The following is a 23,881-nucleotide window of genomic DNA, read 5'->3' on the forward strand; positions in this document are numbered from 1 at the left end:
CAGAATCAGATGAAAAGTAAAAATCTAAGTTATGTATGACTAAGCTACCAAGTGGCCAATAGAGCATTAGCAGTCTTTGGCCCAATGTTCGGGAAAACCTGCTTCATGTTTTTTTAGAGTTTGCAGGTCAATGCAGGTGCTAAATCAGTGCCAAATAAAACAATTAAAAGGAAAAGATAAACCTGTCAGTCCAGGCCAACTGAATCGGAAGACATTTACTCAGGGAAAGTGTAAGTTTGACCAAAGAATACGGACAAATGACTATGATTGAGGGCAGAATTAAGGTATAACATTCTCATTTATTTCAGAAAATTACTGTATAGTAAAAAAAATAAATAAAATTGTAGATAAAAAGTAAAAATTACTGTAAACTAGTATTTTAAGGATGGAATAACTGGCTGAGCTGTGTGTGACCTCTTGCAGCATGTGAGAGGCAGACCCTCTGATGGGAACAAAAAAAAAATTATATATATATATATATATATATATATATATATATATATATATATATGTGTGTGTGTATATGTGTGTATGTATATTTTAGCATGAACAGCAGGCTTCATATCCCATGTGTCTCCATAAGATAAAACCCCTCATACCGCATTGCTTTCTGATGGCTATATTAATTTTAAATTTTCAAAAGCGTTTTTCTCTCATGGGGAAAAGTTTTCAGATACTTCAAACATCAAAGGCAAATAAGACATCATCCACAGCTGCATTTCTATGATGGATTTCTATTTAAGCTTATTCTGCTACATTTACTCTCCTGAAGGGAGACAAAAATTGTGGGTTCAAATCTGATCTAGTGCATGGATAAACATGGTACGCCTCGGTGATTCAAGTAATGTGTAAGCACTCAGTGCCATTTTTGGTCATGCAAAAAGCTGAAACGAATGCCGTTGGTAATGGAAAAAGAACTTAAACTGCTGTGAGCACTTGGCCTTTACTCTGCGAGGGTAAGTGGACTATTTTGTGGCGTTAAATTAAGGAGGTCTTCAGAGTCAATGTAGATAGACAAAATGATAAATCTCTGGCTTATTGTGTGTGCTGATGAGCTAACTTAAATGAAGCAGGCTTGCACTACAGAGGAAGTTGAATGCTACAGACTGAATTATTGGTAAGATTTAGAAATATATATATTTTTTTTTAATCGGAAAAGTAAGGGCAGCATGCATTATTTGTGTCTTTTAATTTATGCCTGAAAGAACTACTAATTAAAAACAAAATGAAATATTTATTTTTATGGGGCAACAAAAACTGCTGAAACACTTTCCCCTCCTCTTTTGCTCACATCGCTAGCTGATTGTATTTATTTTTGCTCCAGAATAGGAAAATTTAAACTTAATCTTATATTGCCATTTGTTTCATATTTGATACATACATTTCTGAGAGCTCTATTTCATTGATATGATCCGAACTGATATTAAAAAAACCCATTGTCTACAACTTGGTTTATGTATTCTTCCCTGTAGTTCACCATCATTCCACCAGGGGCAGTAGAAGTGCTATTCCTGCGCATTTCAAAATGGCTGCCTCCATGAAATCTCAAAGTTTAGCTAATTTTCTAAACTTTCTGGTAAGATTAACTTATTTATATTTGTTCATTTCTTTAAATGGCTGTTTTCTGTTTAAAAAAATGCTTTTTTGATGATAATAAATTGTTTTTTTTTTTCCTTTCTGGGAGGGTCTAAGGGCAGGGATAACCAATTTTATTTAGTCCGTTTAGTTTAGTAATTAACTATTGTTTATATTTTATGACCGACATTCTGCTGCTGTAAAATTGCTGTCATGAACCCCAATGAGGCAACTGTTTTTGTGACATTGGTCTAAATAAATAAAATTGAATTGAATAATATAGTTACACCATATTAAAAATGTCTGAATTGGATTTAAAACAGCAGGTAAATAAGCTGTTTTTTCCCAAACACTCCTAATAAATTAGTATTTTTGTCAGCAAAAACTAACTAAATTACTCAGTATCATAATTGATACCGTCTATATTACTTTATAGAAATTATATTGGAAAATGTTTTTAGTGGATTCCATCAGGATGTCTTTAAAGCCTTTAAAAAAAAATCTTAATTCCCCACATTTTAGTCAATTATTTGACATAGTGGGCTTCACAGGGTTCATTATTAGCTAGTAGCATGAGTATTCCATCCCTTGTACATTGAGGGTGGTATGATGCTAATTGGTGTGTGGAAAAAAGACTTACATTTGCAAGATTAAGTATGTAAAGCCTTTGGGAGTACATCAAATTCTGTACGAAATGGACACATGATGTGTTCTCTTTTTTATTTGATTCTAAAACATTGCCTGCTTAAATCACACCAGTTTTTGTTTTCATGTTTATTTATTGAACACAGTCGTGTGTCCAGTTTTGGCATAAAACCAAGTAATTCAAAAAGGTTCACATATTTTCTCCCGTAACTGTACTTTTATGAGGGAAGTTATGTAACTTATTCAAATTCTATAAACTGCACACATTTTCAAGTTACAGTAGGGCAGCTTTCATGTCTTCTCTTTCAGATTTAAATAATCCAGGATTAGACAAACTACTGCTATGGAGTTGCTGCTTTGGACCATCAATGTACCACAAAGTTTGGAGTTTATCCACAGCAACTGTGAAAGCTTTCCAGTTAGCACGCGTCCTGGATATGTTTTATTCCAAGAGGTAAGAAACATACTGTTTACATCAAATGTCCTATTCAATGTAGATAAATAACAAAATAAAATGTACAAGTTCGACTTTTCTCAGATTAGAGATCTTCGGCTTTAGTTTGACTATGAAGTTTTATAAAGTAAAGTTTTGTGGTGGGAGCTTATACCATGGTATCATCAAACACATCTCCTTCTCACAGAGCTGCAGGGCATAACAAACAAATCACAAATTCCTGGGTGCTCAGCAGGACTGGTTTTCTGAGGATACAAATATGAAATCATCATGAAAACAGCTAATACAGCTCTTATGAATTTCATTTGTGGTAGATTTTTTTTTTAATGCAACTTATCTAGTTAGAGCTTTGAGGTAAGTTCATAAAGTTTGAACTGCTCCCAGATGTCTGTTTCAAAACAATCGTGCATTTCCTTTTGTTCACGCACGGCGGATATCTGCTTCCCTCTGCAGTATACTCCAGCAAATCAAAGCAACATTAGCATAACACTGAAACTGTAACTTCTGCTTCTAATCTTTGTAAATTAGAATTACATGAGAGCCATAAAATGCATAAAATGCTTTGCATTTTGTCCCAGAAATGATACATTTTCACACCATTTTTGCTGCAAACCTCCACATATTACTTCTCTTTTATTTTCATTAAAAAATGTGGTTTTCCTGCAAATTAGAGCTGGGAATCACAATACAATGCAATACATGATGCATGGCGCACAATATCAATGATATCACGATACTGTGATAATTGGTAAAATCCTCTCTAATAACTCACAATATATAGAAGAACACATTTTAGGATAACATATCCCCACTCACTTTTCAGCTTGAACACAATAATAGTAAACAACTTGTGCCTTATTTTCTGCTACAAATAGTACAAAAATAATAGACAATTTTGTGCAAAATTGCTTAAATCAGTAAAATTATGTCTTTGACAAGCGTTGACACAAAGTGAATTTGAATTATCTGTAAAATTCAGTGTTAACAATAGTAAACATGTACACCAGTGCAAATACTTTAATGAATTTCCCCCCAGGGGATTAATAAAGTATCTTGATTGATTGATACTTAACGCAAAATTTTTGTAAACAACAGAATAAAAATTAGATAATTCAAGTAGCTTCCAGACACATTGGTGCCCGTGACACGCCCCCTATCTATCTCCAAAGAAACGTCTCTCCAAAGGATGATGACAGCAACATTTTACAGTCTCTTCAAATGAAAATAAAAGATTGATACTTCATGAGACCATTGAAAATCAATCAAATATCGCGATATATCACAATATCGATATTTTGGCACACCCCTTCTTCAAACCAGAAGCCAAAATAACATCTACTCCTTACACTGGATTGGCCAACTAAGACTCAAAAGTCATGATACGCTGACCTAAATAGCCTTTTCAAGTATGTCTTCATAAAACACTCCAGCATTTCTGTCACTTGCACCCAGAGTTTCTTGTGTCAGTCTGTGAGCATCTTAAAGAGGCCAACTGCAAATTTAGTGAAAAACAATGACAGATCCTTGACTGGTCATGAGGCAAGCTCTTCTTTTGGTTGTGAAGCAAGAAGAGGAGGGCAGGAGGAAGAAAAATCCAATCAAAGTTATTAAAAAAAACACATTTACCTGTTCTTTTACAGAGGCGAGGATGGAGGAAGTTGTCTCCGCTTCAGATCTATCTCCATTGGAGCCAGGCATCACAGGAGGAACCATGGCCCCCTTCTCCTGCTCGGCTGGCTGGTCAGGCACCGGCATTGCTAGCAGAGACACACAAAGGTGCAAAATTCATAAAGACAAAATATCAGTGCTCTCAGCTTTATAAAAATAGAGAGATGGCTCTTTGCACAACTATCCAATCAACTCCACTTTGATTTCAAGATATAAAGAAGAACCACTACAAAATAGATGAAGGACTTGTGGCTGGCTTCATGATTGCCTCTTTGTAGAGTACCACCAAGTTGAAATGTGGGCACCATTCAGGATAGGTCAAGTCTTTCAGCTGATGGAATAATGAAAGTGTCCAGTGATCACCATGAGCTCATTTACTGTGGAGTTAATGATCATCATCACCCACGGTCCTCCAACTCTCAGAAAAACCATTCATCATCAACAAATTAAAGCAATCTTTACTACTCTGTTGAACTTACTGAACAAGTGCATTGATTATAATTATTTATCTATATCCACTGTCTTAAAAAAACTCCATTGCTGCTTCTCTTTAGCCAACTGCTAACTTGATTTCCACAGTTCTGTTTTTTTTGTTTTGTTTTTATAACATTAGCTACAGTTCAGTCACAGATGTCCAACTATGACCATTTTCTTTTGAGTTTTTTTTTCTCATATATTCCAGAGGATACTTTTGATTTTAATCTTGAACATCGTTTCAAACTCTATAATCCGTCTTTCTACTCATTGCGTCCCGGTCTTTGGAAAAAAATACATTCTCAAAGATTGAGAGACCTCAAAATCGGTCTTGTTTTTTTTTATTTCAGGATTCTAGTTTGTTCTTGTGGATTTTGTTTTTACTTAACGCATGAAGCACTTTGTGATTTTATCTGTGAAGGGTGTTGCACAAATGAAATTTCCCAACTTCATTACTTACCTACTGAGTGTTTTCTGGAATAAACATGGTGATGTTTTAAAACCATGGTAGTCTGTAATTGCTTCCTGCCAATCAACCAAGCTGAAGCCCAATTTTCACATAAAAACTCCTGTAAATTGTGAAAATTCAATTTTTCTTATAAGAGTTAAAATTGATACTGTATATATAGCTGATATTAAATTTGAAGGTTTTCTTTATAAAAAAATTTCCTGGTGTCCTGCTAACAGACTGTTTTCTTTTTACCTTTTTCACTAGTATTTTGAAATAAACAAGGAAATAACCATAATATTACATAGTAGTCTTCAGCATAACATCAACATAAAGGATCTTACACAAATTTGAAGTTGTTTTGAAAGGGAGTAAGCTGAATTGACAGCTGAAACAAATCCTTTATATGTGTCATTCAGATCAAAACAGGTATTCAACGTTACTTCTATGCTTGGAGACTGAAGGTGGCGTCTATATTCATACTAAAACACAGACAAAGAAGAAGAAGAAGACTGTTGGCAATCGTAATTAGTTTGCAACATAAACCCTTGTCTGGAGATATATTTTTAATATTATCCAGCCTTGAATAATGTTATAAAAATATGGAAGTTTTTTTTTTTTTTTTTTTAACTAAAAAATTGGAAATACGATAATCTGTTTCTTTAAAAAACAGTCCTTTTAGTTACAGACTTTACTAGACTTAAGAAAATAAAAGCTGAAAATGTGAAAAACAATTTTAGCATAACCCTTTTAATTGCAACATATTAACTTGTTTTTCTGTAACACTTTTTTTATGAATAAAAAGTACAACTTTAGTGAAGGTTAAAAAAAAAAACTACAATACCATAAAAGGTGGGTGATTTTCAGTCATTTTCTTTTTTTGCCTTTAGCCTAACACAGGGGACTGCAGCCCTCAAATGCTAAAAGAGCCTTATGGCAGAAGAAAAACCCATCGAGAGCAGAAAAGTCCCACCTCCTCATTATTTGTTAGCCTACAAACAAGCATGATTTCTGTCTCTCACAGACCTGTAATCTCTTCTGTGAGAGGATCCTCTGTCCTCCACTCATTACCTGTATTAATGGCACCTGTTTGAACTCGTTATCCATATGAAAGACACCTGTTCACAACCTCAAACAGTCACACTCCAAATTTCACAATGGCCAAGACCAAAGAGCTGTCTAAGGACACCAGAAACCAAATTGTTGACCTGCAATTGTTGTAGGACCAGAAATAAAGCCAGGGGCCCGTTTCAAGAAGCAGGTTCAACAAATTCAGAGTTCGAACCTGAACTTTGAGTCACTGGACTCAGAATTCTCAAACTCAGGGTTTTCGGTTCCAGAACAGCTGAAAATGTTTGATTCAATCAACTTGAAGTTGTCAGAACCAGAATCAGGTGTGAGCGTCGCGACCATAAAAAGCCCTGATCAATGGAGCAAAGACAGCATGATTCATCATGGCAACGGGGACAAACATCTGAGTTACGTACTTCCGGCGACGGAAATTGATAAGTTCCTTCAAGCATATGCGACTATAGGAGAACATTTACTGCAAGAAAAGCAACACAGCTGCAGCGGTAGAACAGAGAGAAAATATCTGCAGTTATTTGAATCATTTCTAATAATGAATAAATAATGTCAGGAAGGTTATTTTGTCTCTTGTTGAGTAAGGAGTGGTTTTTGATCTGTTACCAATCTAATAAGTAATCTCCGTGATCGTAACCCCCCCACCCCCACATACCACCACCACCACCACCACCTACACACACAGATATCACTGCACGCTAAAAAGAAACTGTAGCTGCCTGGCATATGTTAAAAAAGTATTTATTTAATTTTAATTCTCAAGACTTAAAAAAATATTCGCCGAATTTTTTTAAACATAAAAATAATCTTCCGAAGCCAGGAGTCAAACTCGCTACCTTCGCAGTCGGAGGCAGCGTTGCTGTCAATTGAGCTAATGTCTGATGCAAGGTCCAGACAGTGGATAAGTAGACATCTTTCTACGGTGTTTGACATTCCTTGATTCCTATTGTTAAGGGTTTAAAATAAGAAAAAGAAAACTGTATTTTTTAATAGCGAGTCCCTGGAAAAACTAACTATTTAAAATATTGCTGAAATAAAAATGAATTGGGAAACTGCAGTCAATCGACTCGTGTCCTCCAAATCCTCTACCGACGTAAATAACATTTCCTCTGGATTAATCAGCCTCCTCTCTACATGATCCTCTATGAATGAACATGTCATTTTGGTTTCTGAGTGGTGAAAACGTGACGTCTCTAATGTGAATGTTCTCTAAATGTTTATGAGGAACTCATATTTGAACATCTTTCACTTTAAAAAGGGGCGGAGACCTCAGAGAACTCTAAGTTTCCTGAAGAAAACCTGCTACCGACCAGGTTTCGTTCACAGACTCAGTTACCATAGTGATTGATTCTGAGTTCATCCTAACCCGCTTCTTGGAACGGGCTTGGTTTCGCCCACTTTCCCGGGTTTGAGTTATCCCTCTTTCTGAAACCGAAAACTCAGAGTTTTGCCGAATTTGGAGTTCACGAACTCAGAGTTCCAACAAAACCTGCTTCTTGAAACGGGCCCCAGTTCATGTTCCGTCTAAGGTTTGCTAGAGAACGTTTGGATGATCTAGAAGACGATTGGGAGAATGTCCTATGGTTAGATGAAACCAAAATAGAGTTGTGTAAAACGCCATATCTACTGTAAAGCATGGGGGTGGAAACATCATGCTTTGGGACCTAGCCTGGCTTCAGATCTCAACCTCATAGAAAATATTTGGAGAGAGTTGAAAGTCAGTGTTGCTAAGCAACAGCCCCAAAACATCACTGCTCTAGAGGAGATCTGCATAGAGGAATGGGTCAAAATACCAGTAACAGTTTGTGAAAACCTTGTGAAGACTTACAGAAAACATTTGACTACTGTCATTGCCAACAAAGAGTAAACAATTAAGTTTTGAGTATACTTATTTTACACCATATCTTGCAAATAAATTCAGATTTTCTGGATTTTGTTTCTTATTTTGTCTCTTATAGTTGATGCATGAAAATTACAGACCTCTCTCATCTACTTTTTTCCCTACTGCATAATAATTTTTACTTCTTTTTACAAATTATTTCTTCTCAAAATAAAATACACCTTGTGTCAATAAATGCAGCATATTTATTGAATTATAACTGCAAGAAAGCAAACTCAACCATGATATTTTCAATCATTATGACTTTAGTAAGCCTCCAACCTTTTTCTCCTTTTGATATTGATTACAAAAATGACAACATTGGTGTAGAATCCAATTTTCTTTTAAATCTATACATGTACATGCATTTTTATACTTCAAGACGTTTGCCTCTAAGCAGCAACTGATATGCAGCAGAAAATAAGAATATGCACTTTAAGCTTATTCTAATTATAAATCACTCTGACAGTAGATTTTTTACCATCATTTTCTCAGTAATCTGATATAAAAATAAATCTAAACATAAATGACGAAACATAATTAACTAAAGCTAAGCCAAAACTACTAAACCAATATTTATTCAAGTCAATTTTCTTAAAAGCCGAAGAGCCACAATAGAGTGATAAAAGAGCAACTGGCTCTGGAGTTGCAGACCCCTGGCCTAAACGATAATTTATGATTTTCATTTATATGAAAATTTTGCATTTCAGTTTAATGCTGCACAAAATAAAAATGCATTTCCATTTAGAATCACCCTTTTGGATCAGTTTTGTTGTTTTATGTAAATTGACGTTGCACAAATGATGTTTACATGTCTCTGAACTCACTGCCTTTGGCCTGGTATCAGATAAACAGACACACAAACTGTCATCCTGGCTAAAAATGACATAGTAGCTGTTGAACTACACCATTACAGTTGGGTGAGCCCTGGCTTCATGTCAAAACTGAAATAAATTAGGACAGATTGACAGTGCCATAAAATGGTACTAGTCGGTTCATAATAATAAAAAAAAGGTATAAAAAGGCTGCAAAAAACACCGTTTTAAGTAATCAGCAAACACTTATTATCCATGAACATGTACACTGACCGGCTACTTTATTTGGTATACCTTGCTAGTACCAGGTTGGACCTCTTTTGCCTTCCGAATTGCTGTAATCCTTGATGGGATAGATTCAACAAGGTACTGGAAATGCTCCTCAGAGATTTTGGTCCATTTTGACATGGTATCATCACTCAGTTGCTGCAGATTTGTCTGTGATGATTCCAGATTTATGACATGGTGTCTTATCCTTCAGGAAGTGGCATCAGAAGATGGCACACTGTGGTCATAAAGGGATGGACATGGTCAGCAACAATTCTCAGATAGACTGTGACATTGTGACTAAGTGATCAACTGGTACTAAGGGGCCCAAAGTGTGCCAAGACAATATCTCCCACACCACTATACCACCAGCCTTAACCATTGATGCAAAGCAGGATGGATCTATGCTTTCATGTTGTTGACGCCAAATTCTGACTCAACCATCTGAATGTTGCAGCAGAAATGAAGACTCATCAGACCAAACGTTGTTTTTCTAATCTTCTATTGTCCAATTTTATTGAGCCTGTGTGAATTGTAGCCTCAGCAGCACCCAGTGTGGTCTTCTGCCGCCCATCTGCATCAAGGTTGGACGTGTTGTTAATGTTTCAGTATTTGAGTTACTGTTTCTTTTCTATCAGCTGGAACCAGTCTGGCCATTGTTTTCTGACCTCTGGCATCAACAAGGCATTTCCTTCCGCAGAACTGCAGCTCACTGGATATTTTCTCTTTTTCTGACCATTCTCTGTAAACCCTAGAAATGGTTGAAGGTGAAAATCCCTGTAGATCAGCATTTTCTGAAATACTCAGACCAGTCCGTCTGGCACCAACACCCGTGCCACAGTCAAAATCACTTAAGTCACCTTTCTGTCCCATTTTGATGCTCGGTTTAAACCGCATTAGATTCTATTGACCATGTCTACATTGAGTTGCTGCCATGTGATTGGCTGATTAGAGAGCATTGGACAGGCGTGCCTAATTAAGTGGCCACTAAGTGTATTTCCTATCACTCCTTATAAAATACCAGCATATATCATTATAGGGTATAAATATTTAATCATAAGTCCTGAACCTATAAAGAAAATGGTATGGTTGAGCCAGAGTGGGATTATATAAATTCACCTCCTCCCACTCCCTTTTAATCTACTTTTTGATGTCTAGTTATCCAATGGCTGAAATGTTTATTTGGATGTGATTGATTATGTAATGTCTATTTTATGTAAAATTACCTGATTGTTTGAAATAAACTATTTCATTCATTCATTATAACCCTTAAAGATGGTGATGCAAAAAGAGAATTAGAGACAAAAAAAATGGTTTGCAACTCTTAAATGATATAGCCTCAAAAAGGGAAAACTTGACAAATTGAAAAAAAAAACAACTTTTTAACAAATTTACATAAATGTCATGTCTTAATTTAAAAGAAAATCCCACTTTTAAGACATTTTATATGTCTTTTGTGCAGTTTTTACTTTAGGAGCAACTATTTTTCCAAAAGTTGACAAGTTATAGAGTGTTTGAGCTACTGACGTGAAGCAAGTCCGCACTTTAAAGTCTGTAACAAACATCCAGTCAGTTTTATCAGCCAGCGAGCTAGACGGCAGACAGACAGCCGGCTAGACAGGGTGGTGTTGGTAAATAAAAGATGCTAGTGAAATGGCCTGCAGATGGTAATTTTCACTCTCACTGACAAACACCACTTCTGAGTCTAGTATCTCCCCTCCTAAGTGAAGATGAGTCACCAGAGTTTGGCTCCTGAGCAACTGGAAACCCCTACAAAGACCATAATAGACGGGCTGGCTGACTGCCGCATATCTTTTGAATGTGAATGCCAAGTCAGTGAGCAAGAGGGGGGGTAAATAAATAAATAAAAATCAAATCCCTCTCCTCATAGACTCCTGCAGTTGTTTGCCTTCAAGTACCAGAGCAAATTGAAGAGTCGCCTTCATTTCCCTTATATGTGGCTTTCATAGATGTATTGTAGCAGTTTACTTGTTATTAGCCACCCTTCCCAGTCCTGTCTGAAAGCTATTATAATTCCAAATAAGCACAATGGCCCTTTGTGCCTCGTGACAGGAAAATCACAGGTGTGACTAATAGCATTAATGCTCCTTTCATTTAAATTAGCGGTGCCGGTAAACCAGCCTGAATAATACCAGAGCTCTGGTTCTGGCACCCAAAAAATGAAATCTGTTTTTGAGTCACAACTGTTTTGGCAAATTAAGCCCGTTCACACGAGATTCAGCATTTTAATTATTCAGAAACCCGATAACGTTATTAAAAGCGTGCATAATTACTTTTAGCGTGCGAAAGGCAGATCTGTCTGAATTCAAATGGTATCCTTTAGGACAGATGAAGAGCGGAATAAATAAATAAATAAATAAACAACACATTGGCAGGAACTCGCACACACAGAGGAAAAATAACAAATCCCACTGATGACGGGGACAAACCCTGTGATTAGAAGTCTTGGTGCTCAGAGAATAGCAAAGTTAGAACCCTGTTTATTGGCGACTGCAGAGATAATCCCAGTGCCAACAGATTTACCATCAAATGTCACATTACTCAAGCCCAATGCTCTTCGCGGGCTTTCTGTCAGCAGGCACGGCTAAGCTGCTGCTGCATAGATGTGTTACTTCCTACGGGGTTCAGTGTTACAAGAACCTGGGCTTAAATGGGGCTTTTGTAGCTCTGGGGATGCATTTCATTGAAGTGCATTCGGACTGATTAGAACAGTGCGCGGCTTAAATTTAGGAGGACTGATGGTTTGACATTTCGGTTGGCTAAGCCCTCGATAAGAGATGGGAAATGCAGACAAAGCCTTTTGTTTTTTTTGGCAGAATCGAAGCAATCCCAGATTTTAGCGGAGTTTCTAGGAAAAACGAGATGTAAACATTTAAACAAAAGACTCAAATGAAAAAAAAGTGACAGTTTTAAGTTTGTATTCCAGTTATAATCCCTTTAACTGTAATGTAAATGAATGGAATGCTCTATGGTAGTAGGAAATTGTTGTTTTCTGCAAATAAGCCAAAAAAATACTGTCAGTTTTCAACGGAGAAGTTTTCCTTTTAAATTCTGTAAACCAGGGGTCTACAACTTGCTTTTTACTAATAGATTATTTAAGTTTTGTAATTTATTATTTGATTTTTTTAAACTGCGATGATCTTAAATTAGTAAAATAACATGTCTGTTTTACTACCCTAAGATCAAGAGGCCTTGTATGATTTTGAACTTCCTATAAATTTAAACATGTCATATAACGGTCAGAGCTGCTGATCATTAGGGGGAAAAATGCAAATACTATACTAAGCTTTTAACTAAATTATCTTTTACTCTGTTTTATTTACTTATTTGTTGATTTTTTTTTTATTATTATAATGTTCTTGTGTTACTCTGGAAAGTGATTTGTGACATTGTCTGTGAAAAGTGCCTTAAAAATAAAGGTTAGTTACTTACTTACTATATTATGCTGCACAATAGTGTCTAGTTACTGTTCAGAAGCAAAATTCTTAAGAAATATAAATGCATTTACATGTGAAGTGTTTTGCTTTTATTAACCAGTGTTCAGATTCAATAGCAAAAAAAGAAAAAGAACGACGATGCACCAAAGTGATAAGGATAAAAGACACCATTTTTGACTTGGCTTTCTTACATTTTTAACCCTGTAAATCTCCTGCTCTTCTTTGACACGAGGTGTATTTTATTTTGAAAGGAACTGATATTTACTCCCATCTAAACTAGAAAATATTCAATTTATTTCATGCTCAAAAAAATATATCACTGTTGCAATTCAGTTATTGTAAATATTTAAAAACTACATTTTACAAATGTATGGCTTAATGGCAACCGAAACATAAAAAGAGTATTTTTTTAAACAAGTGGGCTTTTGCGGCTCTTGTTGGGTTTTGGTCAATAAAAAAACTGCCAAAATAACTCTCTTGCATTAAAAGTTGCAGAACCCTGCTGTAGACCATGTTCATATATGCTATGTTTTAGTGAACTTGAAGGAAACTCTTCTTTCTTTTAAAGCAGTTAAGTAGGAGCTAAAAAGTTGCTGTCACACTTGAATCATGTGGATGTTCTGTTTGAAGGTGTCATTTTCTTCATTTCCGAGTATTTCTCCTTTTAAATTGCTGTCAAACTGTTGCAGAAACGCTCTGTTTGAATTAATGAGCCTTTACGTCACAACAGCTCTGCTGCACATGTGCTAAACCCCTCATCTGGCCCAGCTAGCGTGTCTAGCTCAGGTGCCGCAGAAGAGAAGATGGCATCTTCCCATTGGCTGCAGTCAAATGAGCCACCGTGAGACACAGACCTATCATAATCAGACATGGGCGGGGTCAGGGGCGGGGCTGCTTAGCTCAGCACCAAAAGCTACGCCCCCTCTGAGGAAATTTTTGAAACTGAGACTTCAGATCAACATAAAAAAATGGCTTTTTAAGACATTTATGTTGTGGAATTTTGGTTAAAAACTTCATAGTCATAATTAAAACAGTACTGGGAATGTTTTAAAAAAGAAAATATCATTAGATGACTTTAAATTTCCTGATCTACAATATCAAAATAGTATTAATAGCTGGAGACTTCCAAACATCTCTAATTAAAGTAATACTGTCACCAATCCCGCACAGCACAAGATAAGTTTGATCCACATGAATGACAGATGCCATCACATCCCTGAGCCTGCAGGCCAGGATATGGAGCTGTCTATGAGGAGAAGACACGCAGCCCTCCAGTCCTTCCAGAATAATCCCTGTTATCCCGCAGATAGACAACCCATCTTCAAATTGTCAGAAGATTTTTGAAATAGCCTATCCATCACCAGACCAGAAGTCCACAGGAAAATCAGTTTTCCGAGAGAGAATTTCTGTAGACTCATCAGAGATGCATGGAGATTGAGACAATGGAGCGTCTAGCGTTTCATGGCCTTTTAGTGCTGACTAAGGAGATACCTGTGTGAGGAAACTGCTGTCCATTAGGGTGGTACTTAAATTTCTAATTTCCTCTGAAAAAGCTTTCGCAAAGTTCTTGATCTAAGTGAAATTAGAGATAATTGGACCATTTCCAGATGGTATGAAGTGTGTGATCTTCTACTGTTCACTCCTCCTCTCAAGGACAGAGGTATTTGGGTCACTGCATCCACCTGTGTAATGTGCAGACTAAAGCTCCTTGTTATGCCCAGAAGGTTGGTCAAACTCTCATAATATTTGAGACTATTATTGTAGTTCTAGCACTTTAGATCTTTCACAGACTGAGATGTGACTCTAGTAAAACTTCAAGCATATTTCTGACCTATTTGTTAGATTTGACATTTACTGAATCCCACAGAAAGATATAGTTGAAGTGAGACCTACACTTTTATGCACTTCCAACAGCAACTCTAAAAGCCTTTTTGCGTACAAGAGCTGAGTTAAAGTACCAATATGAACCACTCAGACTTCTATTTATGATCAAAACAAAACACAAGGTTGTGATCAGTAAAATCCACAGGAGTGTTTGTCAACACAGTCATTCCAGTCATCCATCCATTATCTGAATCTGCTGAATCCCTTACTGAAGCCAACCCAGATACTGTTAAGCCATGTTCACACCACACTCAACAACTAGCATTTACACAAACACTTTCAATAAGACATGTAAGTAAATGTGTGGATATGTGCATTTTGCTACACAAATTTCTACAACTGCTTTTAGGGTTGACATACAAAGTCTGGGCCTGTTGAATGTCCATTTAACCAGGTTGAACTTGGACCAATCAGGACTCGGAATGGGTAGTGACGTATGGATGGCATTCAATTCATGCCAACCGTTTGAAAATTGCCTGGCCAGAATTATATGAGACCAAGTCTTTAGTGTATCGGAATAGAGCTGTGAAAGTAAAAGCCTGGGGCAAGATTTCAGAGATTTGCCCCACTTCGACATTTCACACCTTCCAACTGTAGGTGACGGACATGTGCTAGTGGTAGGGAATGGTAGTCCAGCCCATTCTTGATGTGCCTGGTGTGAACGTAATGTTAGGCAAAGTCAGGCTATACCCTGAACAGGTTGCCAGTCCATTGTAGGGCCACATAATCACACACACTAACAGTCATCTAGGGACAATTCAGTATATGACTGCTCAGTCCTTTCCGGTTGGGCAGTGGACCATTGTTTATGTGGAAATAGTGAAGTTTAAAAGATGCGTTTTGGACCTACAAAGAGTCACTATAAATTATGTTTGGTGCATTGTTCGTTTTTCTTAAAGTGTATTTGTCTCAACCAACAAAGTCAAATTTGAAAGTTACTTGCTAAGGTTGATGTTCTTCGCGCATATTTACGAACGACCAGCGCAAAGGCTGATGATAATTCATGTTGGCGACATGTAATAAGTGCTGCCAAGACGCAGATTACTGCATTGTTTCACGTATTTTAAGTGCATCCAAAGCTAAATGTTGTTACCGGTTGCAGTATTTAATGGAGTCCCGTTAGCTGTCAGACAGATAGAGCGCAGAGCACTCTTCCAGTGTGCTTTTCCGGCCAAGAAAAAAAAGTTGAAAACTGGCTGCAGAATTTAGAAAATTACATGTGAATACTGTTGTCACTTTTTATTTGGGCTAATGCTAACTAGCATGAAAGGCCTCTTATGGCCTTTTAGTTGTGTTTCAATTACTCCACAGCAGAGTGTTAATAAAGTTTTGTCAATTTTATCTTCAGTGCCAGGTAGAAGCAGCCTGAAATGTAATTCCCTTTCCTAAAACGTCTCTACACAGGCAGGTGACCGTTAACACGCTAGTACTACTCCAGAAACTTGTCCTTTTACAACATTTTTATCAGAAAAACAGAAGTAGGGATATGATTCTGGTCATTTTAGCTGCTTAAGATATATAGAAACAGGGTCATAACATTACATTTTTTTTTTTTAAACCTGACAGCTCCTGTTGATTAATCTGGGACCTAATCTCAGATCATAGGCCACATGATCTTGGCGACATATTTCCAAAAAGCAAACGCTCTCCCTGCAACAATAATCTTATATAAATCTCCAGCCGATGTTGGACATAGGTACGTTGTCCGGATAGGACCAGTGTGAGCCCCCCACCCAAACTTAGCAGAAGGTCAAGCAGTTATTCTTTCATAAAATAAATTACCCTCTCCAGAACAACCAAAAAATGTCCTCGTATTTAAAGATGCTCAGAGCAAATGATGAAATCCCTCCAGTGGTAAATTCAGAATCAAAGTCAACAGTATTTGGCTTCAATAACAGAGTAAACTCCTGTAAAGATTATCTTTATCAGGCAAATTAACTGTCCAAATCTAAAGAGCTCCTAAGGGCAAATATTTCTGTTTTTAACCAAACTTATGACATTTCAGACTGTTATCCTTTTTGCTGGGCAGTAAAAGAATCAGCTTAGTTTTGTTGTACATAAAAAACACTTTGAAATTCTTTTCTAATGCCATCCAATCACACAAGTTTTCTGTGATCTAGAAAATAACCTGCCAAAGTCCCAGCACTGCCAAGACACTTTGCAGCATAGACCAAACTAAAATATATCTAAGACTGGACAACAGATTTGTCTCCTATGCCTCTCCTCTTCCTTTTTTTTCCAAGAAACAGAAAAAGAGAAAAAGAAAATGTCATTATTGAATTGTTTTGTTATCATTATCAAGACAGACCAAAAGAGATAAACCTTCTGGAAATATCTGGAAATATCAGGGAAGGAGAAGGGTATTGGTAGAATCCAAGGGCAGGATAACTAGTGGCAAGTTTGCTATAAATATATAGTTTTCAATGAAAATACAACAAAGAATTAAACAGATTTAAAACAAAACAGGATGAATGGATGGACAGACGGATGGACTGACTGAAGGACCATGGATGGATGGACCACTTCACTGCGGTTTTACACCATGAATATTTCCAGACTAATAAAGTCATCTTATTTATACCATAGTCTGGATAAATACTCAATTCTGATTGGCTGCTGAGTGTGGATTAAAAAGTGATAATCCACAGTGATAGTGTAAACCCAAAAAAGAAGTTCCGGTCACGTAGTCCAAATGTTCTATATCACTATAAACTTTTGCTTCATCATCTGGACCAAAACAAAACAAGCGATAAGAGGGGAACTGCCGCTGCAGTCGAGGTCTTGGTTGGGTCATTTACCATGGCAACGTGCTGGACCATGGATCAAATAGTACACTTTTTGTGAAAAAGCGACCTACACTGAAATATTCACAAGATAAAGTACTAAAAGTCAGTTGAATATGTATTTCTTTTGTAAGTGACCATTGTATAAGTTGGATAATTCCCTTCAAAATATGCATTATCAGGAATTGTCGGGTTCAGGCTTCCGCGTTAGTTTCTGATAATGCACACTTCGTCTGGCATTATCCCTTACGTAATGTAACCTTTCAACCACTTGAGTCTAACTGCGTGATTTATGGGTTTGACAGAATTGCACTTGTCTAAGCTCTGTCTGTGTTTTTAACTTTTACAGAGCAAACAACCTAAGTATCATTGAAGGTAGAGGATAAATATCCACCCTAAACACCATTTTTATTTTAATAGAAACCACTTTTAGGAAGGTGTGCCCTGGCAGAATTGAAATTCAACATTTAGTCATAGTTGTTTGTTTCTTCACTGTAGGATATTTTGAAAAAAATATTTTCCAGTGACACAAATTAATTCCATTCTAACATGTTTTGAGCCACTTTCTGCTACACTGCTGTAAGTTAGCACCAAAGTGCATAAAAAATGTGATCATAGATATTTTTAGATGTTCGATTGGATTTGTGTTACAGCCTCATCTAATATATCTTTAAATTAAAAATGTGTCCAAGAATTTTGAAACTATTTGCTTTTGACATCATTTTACATGTTGATTTAAACCAAAGGCTGACCAGTTTTGTGTTAAAATTCAGTAAAACATTACATCCATTTTCAGCCACATAACAGGTTTAAGTTGCTGTTCTCTGTGAAATTTGACACATTTGTATGCAAATCTCTAAATCTGCCGCTCTGACTTTGGAAAAAGGTATTTTTGGGGGTGTGAGAAGCTTAAGTGATGTGTGTGGGCCTGAGTGACTGTAAAGCAAATAACCTTTTTGATGAGTGGCTTGAGATTGTACATTAATATTTATACCCAAAATGCTACCTGATTGGCTTGTGAATTGCATATGAGGAGTTTGCACAGACGGTCTGAGCTCAACCTTCTGATTTGAATAAAGGTGATACGGCCAGAAAACCATTTATCTGCTTTAACTAAGATGGCTAAGAAATTATAGTTTCCTTACTAAACGCATCATCAGGAGTGAGCAGCATTTTTGCTTACTCTTAACTATTGTTGTTAATCCTTACTAAGGGATATTTTGATATTACCTTGGTTTTAACACTATCATTTTTGTGTAACTTCCTATATGTTGAGGGAATAACTTTTTTTGCAGTAAGGTGTTGTTAACTAATGTTAAACTCGTGCAAATGTGGTTATTCTTAACCATGTTTATATTTAACAGCAGCAACGCTCCGTCATTATATGACTATCAGTTGGGGAACAAAAAAAGCATTCTGGCAAATCCACACTCCTGCTCACTTTTGCTGGTATTCCTCACCTTTTCAACAATAACATTATTTTAATATTAGATTTTTTTTGCATCTAAATGACAAACAGGCAGAAATGTATACCAAGCTAAAGCAATGCACTGTTGACTCAGTCTGACTGGGTAATCAAAAATTAGAATTAAAGAAAACATGCAAGATAAGGCGAAAGCAATAAATCAGAGATAGCTAATTTCTGTATTATTTTGGTAAAACAAACAAAATGAGCTAATTTGCATGACAAATTAATTCAAAACATTTTGACATGTATGTTATACACTTTCAATTATATATCCTTTTTCCAGAGAGTTCTCCCTCTAATTCCAGTTTTTTTTTAAACTTTGAGAGATTTTTTTAAAAAGGTAAATAAAATAAATCATGTGTGCATCTGCATTTGTGTACTTTTTATGAACACATTTAGCCTTTATGTCTTTTAGTAATGTACCATCTTAGAAATCTTATGGATCAATTTTAATTCAAGATCCTACAATTCAATTATCAAGTCAGAATATATATCATTACAACCATTTTTATCCATTCTATTTTTTTTTTTTTTTTGGTCATGTTGTAGTTTTATTCTCACTTTCAAAAGATTTCACTACACATTAGTTGAAAGTATCAAACACTTTTTTCTTAGGCATCTTTTATTAATATAATCCAGGACATCTGCAGAGAAAACATGAGCAGTAAAAAAAAAATATATATATATATATATATTTGTCACTGAACAAGCTTTGATGTATTAAGGCCAACTTTTTTGGAAAACAAGGAAAACAGTCTTTTGACAGGAATATCCAGCAGAGTGAATTCTACTTATCACTTTCATGAGTCACATGACTGACTGGCTTCTTGCTGTACCTCGATCAACTGTTACAGTAACATATAATTCTATGGACAATGAAGTCCACACATCACATGTCAGTGCAACCCAACATGCCTTCCCCAGTGACTCAACTACTTCAGCTTCTTTCTACATTTCTGGAACTGCTTTTTGTGCAAAATATTATATCTTTAGGAGTTGGTCCCTGCAGGCTTCAGATTCTGCATTAGAGCATGGAAACCCTGGTTGTTGACAACGGCATAATGACATAAATCTGTTGCAATAAAGTAGCAATGGTGGAGGAAATTCAACTCATTTTTTTCAAATTTGCAGGGAAGTTTCAGTAATTTTTCAATTAACCGTTGGTTTCTTCTCTGGTTTCTTCTTGGGATGAAAACCTGTTGCTAACATTCCTGCTGATTTATTCGCAACACAGAATCAGCTTTCACCGATTTTGGTGAATGGTGATTTTTGGCATGCCTTTTCTGACACAAACCCATATTTTATCCGGTTTCGGGACCAGCAGGGAGAGACCTAGACTCTGACCCCCTTGTAGCTACTTAGGCAGTAGCATAGGGCCACACTGGAGTAAGTTCATCACACCTTATGGGAAACAAGCCCTAGTTTCCCACGCAACAGTCCTGCATGAAGTCAACTGGACTATCCAGCAGCTTTAGTTTTTATATAACTTGTACAGGCCTTTGCCATTTTCAGTTGTAGAAATCTGATTATTTCCAGAATCTTTCTTGTAATTCTGATGAATAAACCTTAGAGTCATTGACTAAACTAGAGAAATTAGCTGACGTCATTGCTGTTTTTTGCATTGGTTCATGCAGCGCATTCACCTTTAATGCAGCAGTTGTAGCAGTTTTTTTCATTTAATTGCAATCAAAATGGTAACTAATTCCTTGGACCTTTTGTCCATTCCAGTGTCATTTATTTAGCAGACATGTGATGCCACACAAAATGGTAACTCGAATATATTGCTCACTCATTTTTCAAAACCTTAAAAGCGAGGAACATGTCAATTAGATTTGACAAAAATGTCAGGCTTTCAGCGTGTTGCAATCCATTGCAACTCATTAGCTGCGTGCACCTTTCCAGTATCCTCAATGGCACCAAAACAATCATTCCTAACATTTGGCTAATAATGCTAATGTCATCAGAATGTAACAAAGCTTGGAAAATGAGGAGATGATAATTACAATTTCCGTGCTCAATTTCCCCAGCCAATCACTCCTGACTTCCATAGGCTGCTCTACTGTTCAAGAATTATTCCCAAAGTCTTGCACATATGAATTTCTTGGGTGATTGATAGATCTAATTTACCTCCATGTAACGTCTAATATTAAACTCTGAATAATGCATAATTCAGTTAGCACAGCTCAGAGACGAAGAGGGTGTGTTTTACCCACATGTGACAAACGTGCATGCACAAGCATACACATCACACAGGAACTAAAAATAAAAAGCCATAAAGCAAACAGGGAAGGATGCTTTCAGTTCTGACTTCCCACTTCTGTGGTTAATCAAATTCAGCGTTGGGCCTTAATCAAACCAATGGATCTTCTCCTCTGTGGTTTGGTCAAATGGATTGTGCGTTGTGAGAAAATGTTCACTTTCTAGTTGAGGTGCTTTTATAACACTGGGCCTTGCGGCTTTCACCAGTGATCAGTGCCTCATTTAAGAACTTAGTGCTGATCAGCTGGGGACACAATCAAGATTGTTATTCTTGCGAGTCACAGGCAGAAATAGGTTGGAACAGGGGAAATTAGGCTGAATTTGATGTACCTCAAGAGTGCGAAGTCAGAACATGAAATCACATTATTTCCTCTATGATGTGCTTGATTTATAAAGTGGGAACAGTGGCTGCCATTAACTCGATTTTGTTTTTTAATAAAGAAAAAAAAGAAAAATGAGCAACTCTGTCCAGTAAATTCCCAATAAAGTAAGATTTAGTGTAAGTGTGTGCCGGTGTGAGAGTGGGTGTTTTAGCACTTAATGATGGACATATAGTTTAAAAAATCGCCCTTCCTATCCTATTGGTCAATGATACACTCCTATCCAACAATATCCCTTAAATAAGTGAAGACAAGAAATGAATTAAGTAACGTCTTAATGTTTTTGTTTTTATTTTAACCAGAAAAATTAATAATAATTTACCAAAAGAGTATCCTACAGCCAAATGTAGGGAATTTCAGAGGCAGAAATAAAGTCTTAATATCAAAGTTTGCATAAATAATGTTGTCCTTATTGAGCAGTTGAAAGAAAAAAAAATCATTTGTACCTATAAAAAATAATTACGAGATTTGTATATATACTCAACAAAAGTATTTATCATATTTTCTATATGGTCCACTAATTTTATTTTATTTTTTTCATAGAACGACGGTTTTAAAACACAGAGCGCGTTATACCTTTTAAAATCTCATGCAAACAAGGTTAGCTGTTATTGCGAAAAGGCTATACTTGCTAACACGTAGCAGTGTTAGACTTTGCTTGATGTGTTACTAAAAAGTTCAGGGTTAGCATTTGTTTTAGCAATATCAGTCTGCTTTTTTCATGCTGTAAACAAAGTTGAGTTACAGATATTGTGAATATGCTAATGTAGCTAACATGTACCAGTGTGTGTGGGTTTTTTAATGTAAGGTGTTGCGAGTTAGCAAAGTCACAGTAATGTTTGTTTCAGCGGCATCAGTTATTTTTCTTACATGTTGCAAACAAGATTACGAGTTTCAGTTATTTGTTAATACGCAAATAAAGCTAGCATGGCTAACATGTAGCATTTTAGCCATGCTAGCTGTGCATACAAGTTCTAGAATTACTATGAATGGAGTAAAAGTCTGACTGACTGACTTATCTTGAACTCTTTTGTTTAGCACAATGCATCTTTAAGTTCAGTCCGCCTTAATATATATGACATAAATCTGAAAATATACAGTTTATTGCGCCGTATAAACTTAAATTGATGCATGTTTTACTTATAATGCTTAAAATGTTGCCAAAGCTATTAATTTAGCTATTTTACATTAAAGAAATGTAAAATTTCTAAATCCGCTCAATAACATAAAAATGTGATCTCCTAGAAACATATTTCGACAATATCCATTGATTTAAAGTCAAAGTTGTATTAAAGAAAAACAAAAACCTGAGACCAGATTATCACTCAAAACACTGTGTCTGCCTGCAGACAGAATTGGGTGTGGCTCCAGCAGCCTTCATGATACAAGCGATGCTAACACCTAACTGTGATTCAAAGCCAGGAGCCTCCTCTGCTCACTTTAAAAATTCCCACTGCAGGCTGTCAACGCAGGCTGCAGCATTGATTATTTCAGTCAATATGCCAAGCTAGTTCCACTTTACTCTCTCCATCATATATGTAACGGCATTACCCAAACAACACCAGCTACATGGGATTTTAACAGAATAATTAAGCAAATATGCAATGGATGGAGCTTAAATGAGAAAAATCCGTCAATCTTTTGAATTTTTGTTCTAGCCTCCAGTGGTACATGCACTCACATGCTCACACACACATGCACACAGTTCAGCCAGGCAGCTGGGAAGCAGTGCGATGGTTGACCTAGATTGGGTGCTGAGTTTGAAGGCAGTAGAAACCATCTGCATACAAAGTCTAATGTCTTTAGGCCAATGCCAGAAAAACCAAGGAAACAGGTAGAAATACTTCCAACTTTTTTCTGCTGCTTGATAACATTTTCTTAATTTTAAAAAAGAGAGGAAGGGTAAAGGATTGGAAATAAACCTAAACAAGACGACATATATAGAAGGGAAAAAATGATTAAGCATTATTGGGTAGATTTATAACATGCTGACCTTTAAAGGAAAATCCTGTGCTTGCCACTTTCTGACAACCAGACTAACCTAAAAATAAATAAATAAAATTCTGAAACAAAAACAAAAGAAAAACATCCATATGCAGATGATAAATGCAAATGCTCTAAAATAAAGTCTGTAACACATGTTCTTTGGACCACTGGAAGAGTTTTCACCTTTCCGAGCTGTCAGGTGTGGGCTCTCTGGTGAATTTAATGTCACCTCTGAAGAAAAAAGATGTGGGACACCCCAGAACTTAACACAGTTCTCCATAAAATGATGAAAAAGAAAAGAAAAAAGAACTCGAATGTGTTGGCAACCTGTTCATTTAGTGCCCAGCCCTCTGCA

At 36.4% G+C, this 23,881-nt stretch overlaps 1 protein-coding gene and 1 long non-coding RNA gene across 6 annotated transcripts in view; one reads left to right on the forward strand and one right to left on the reverse strand.

Moving 5' to 3' along the window:
- The window catches only part of ctnnd2a (catenin (cadherin-associated protein), delta 2a), a 301,632-nt gene that overhangs the window by 234,745 nt on the left and 43,006 nt on the right, over nucleotides 1-23,881 (reverse strand). For all 5 annotated transcript variants that reach the window (XM_036217369.1, XM_024279704.2, XM_024279706.2 and 2 more), the window contains exon 2: nucleotides 4,301-4,431. In XM_036217369.1, coding sequence (XP_036073262.1) covers nucleotides 4,301-4,429 — 129 coding nt within the window. In that variant the 5' untranslated portion in view covers nucleotides 4,430-4,431. The remainder of the gene's footprint in view (nucleotides 1-4,300; nucleotides 4,432-23,881) is intronic.
- LOC112151061 lies at nucleotides 1,497-4,409 on the forward strand. Its single transcript, XR_002920063.2, has 3 exons — nucleotides 1,497-1,576; nucleotides 2,530-2,674; nucleotides 4,315-4,409. It is a non-coding gene; the product is annotated as an uncharacterized LOC112151061 (long non-coding RNA).

The sequence above is a fragment of the Oryzias melastigma genome, linkage group LG20, assembly GCF_002922805.2.
Source record: "Oryzias melastigma strain HK-1 linkage group LG20, ASM292280v2, whole genome shotgun sequence".
NCBI lineage: Eukaryota > Metazoa > Chordata > Actinopteri > Beloniformes > Adrianichthyidae > Oryzias > Oryzias melastigma.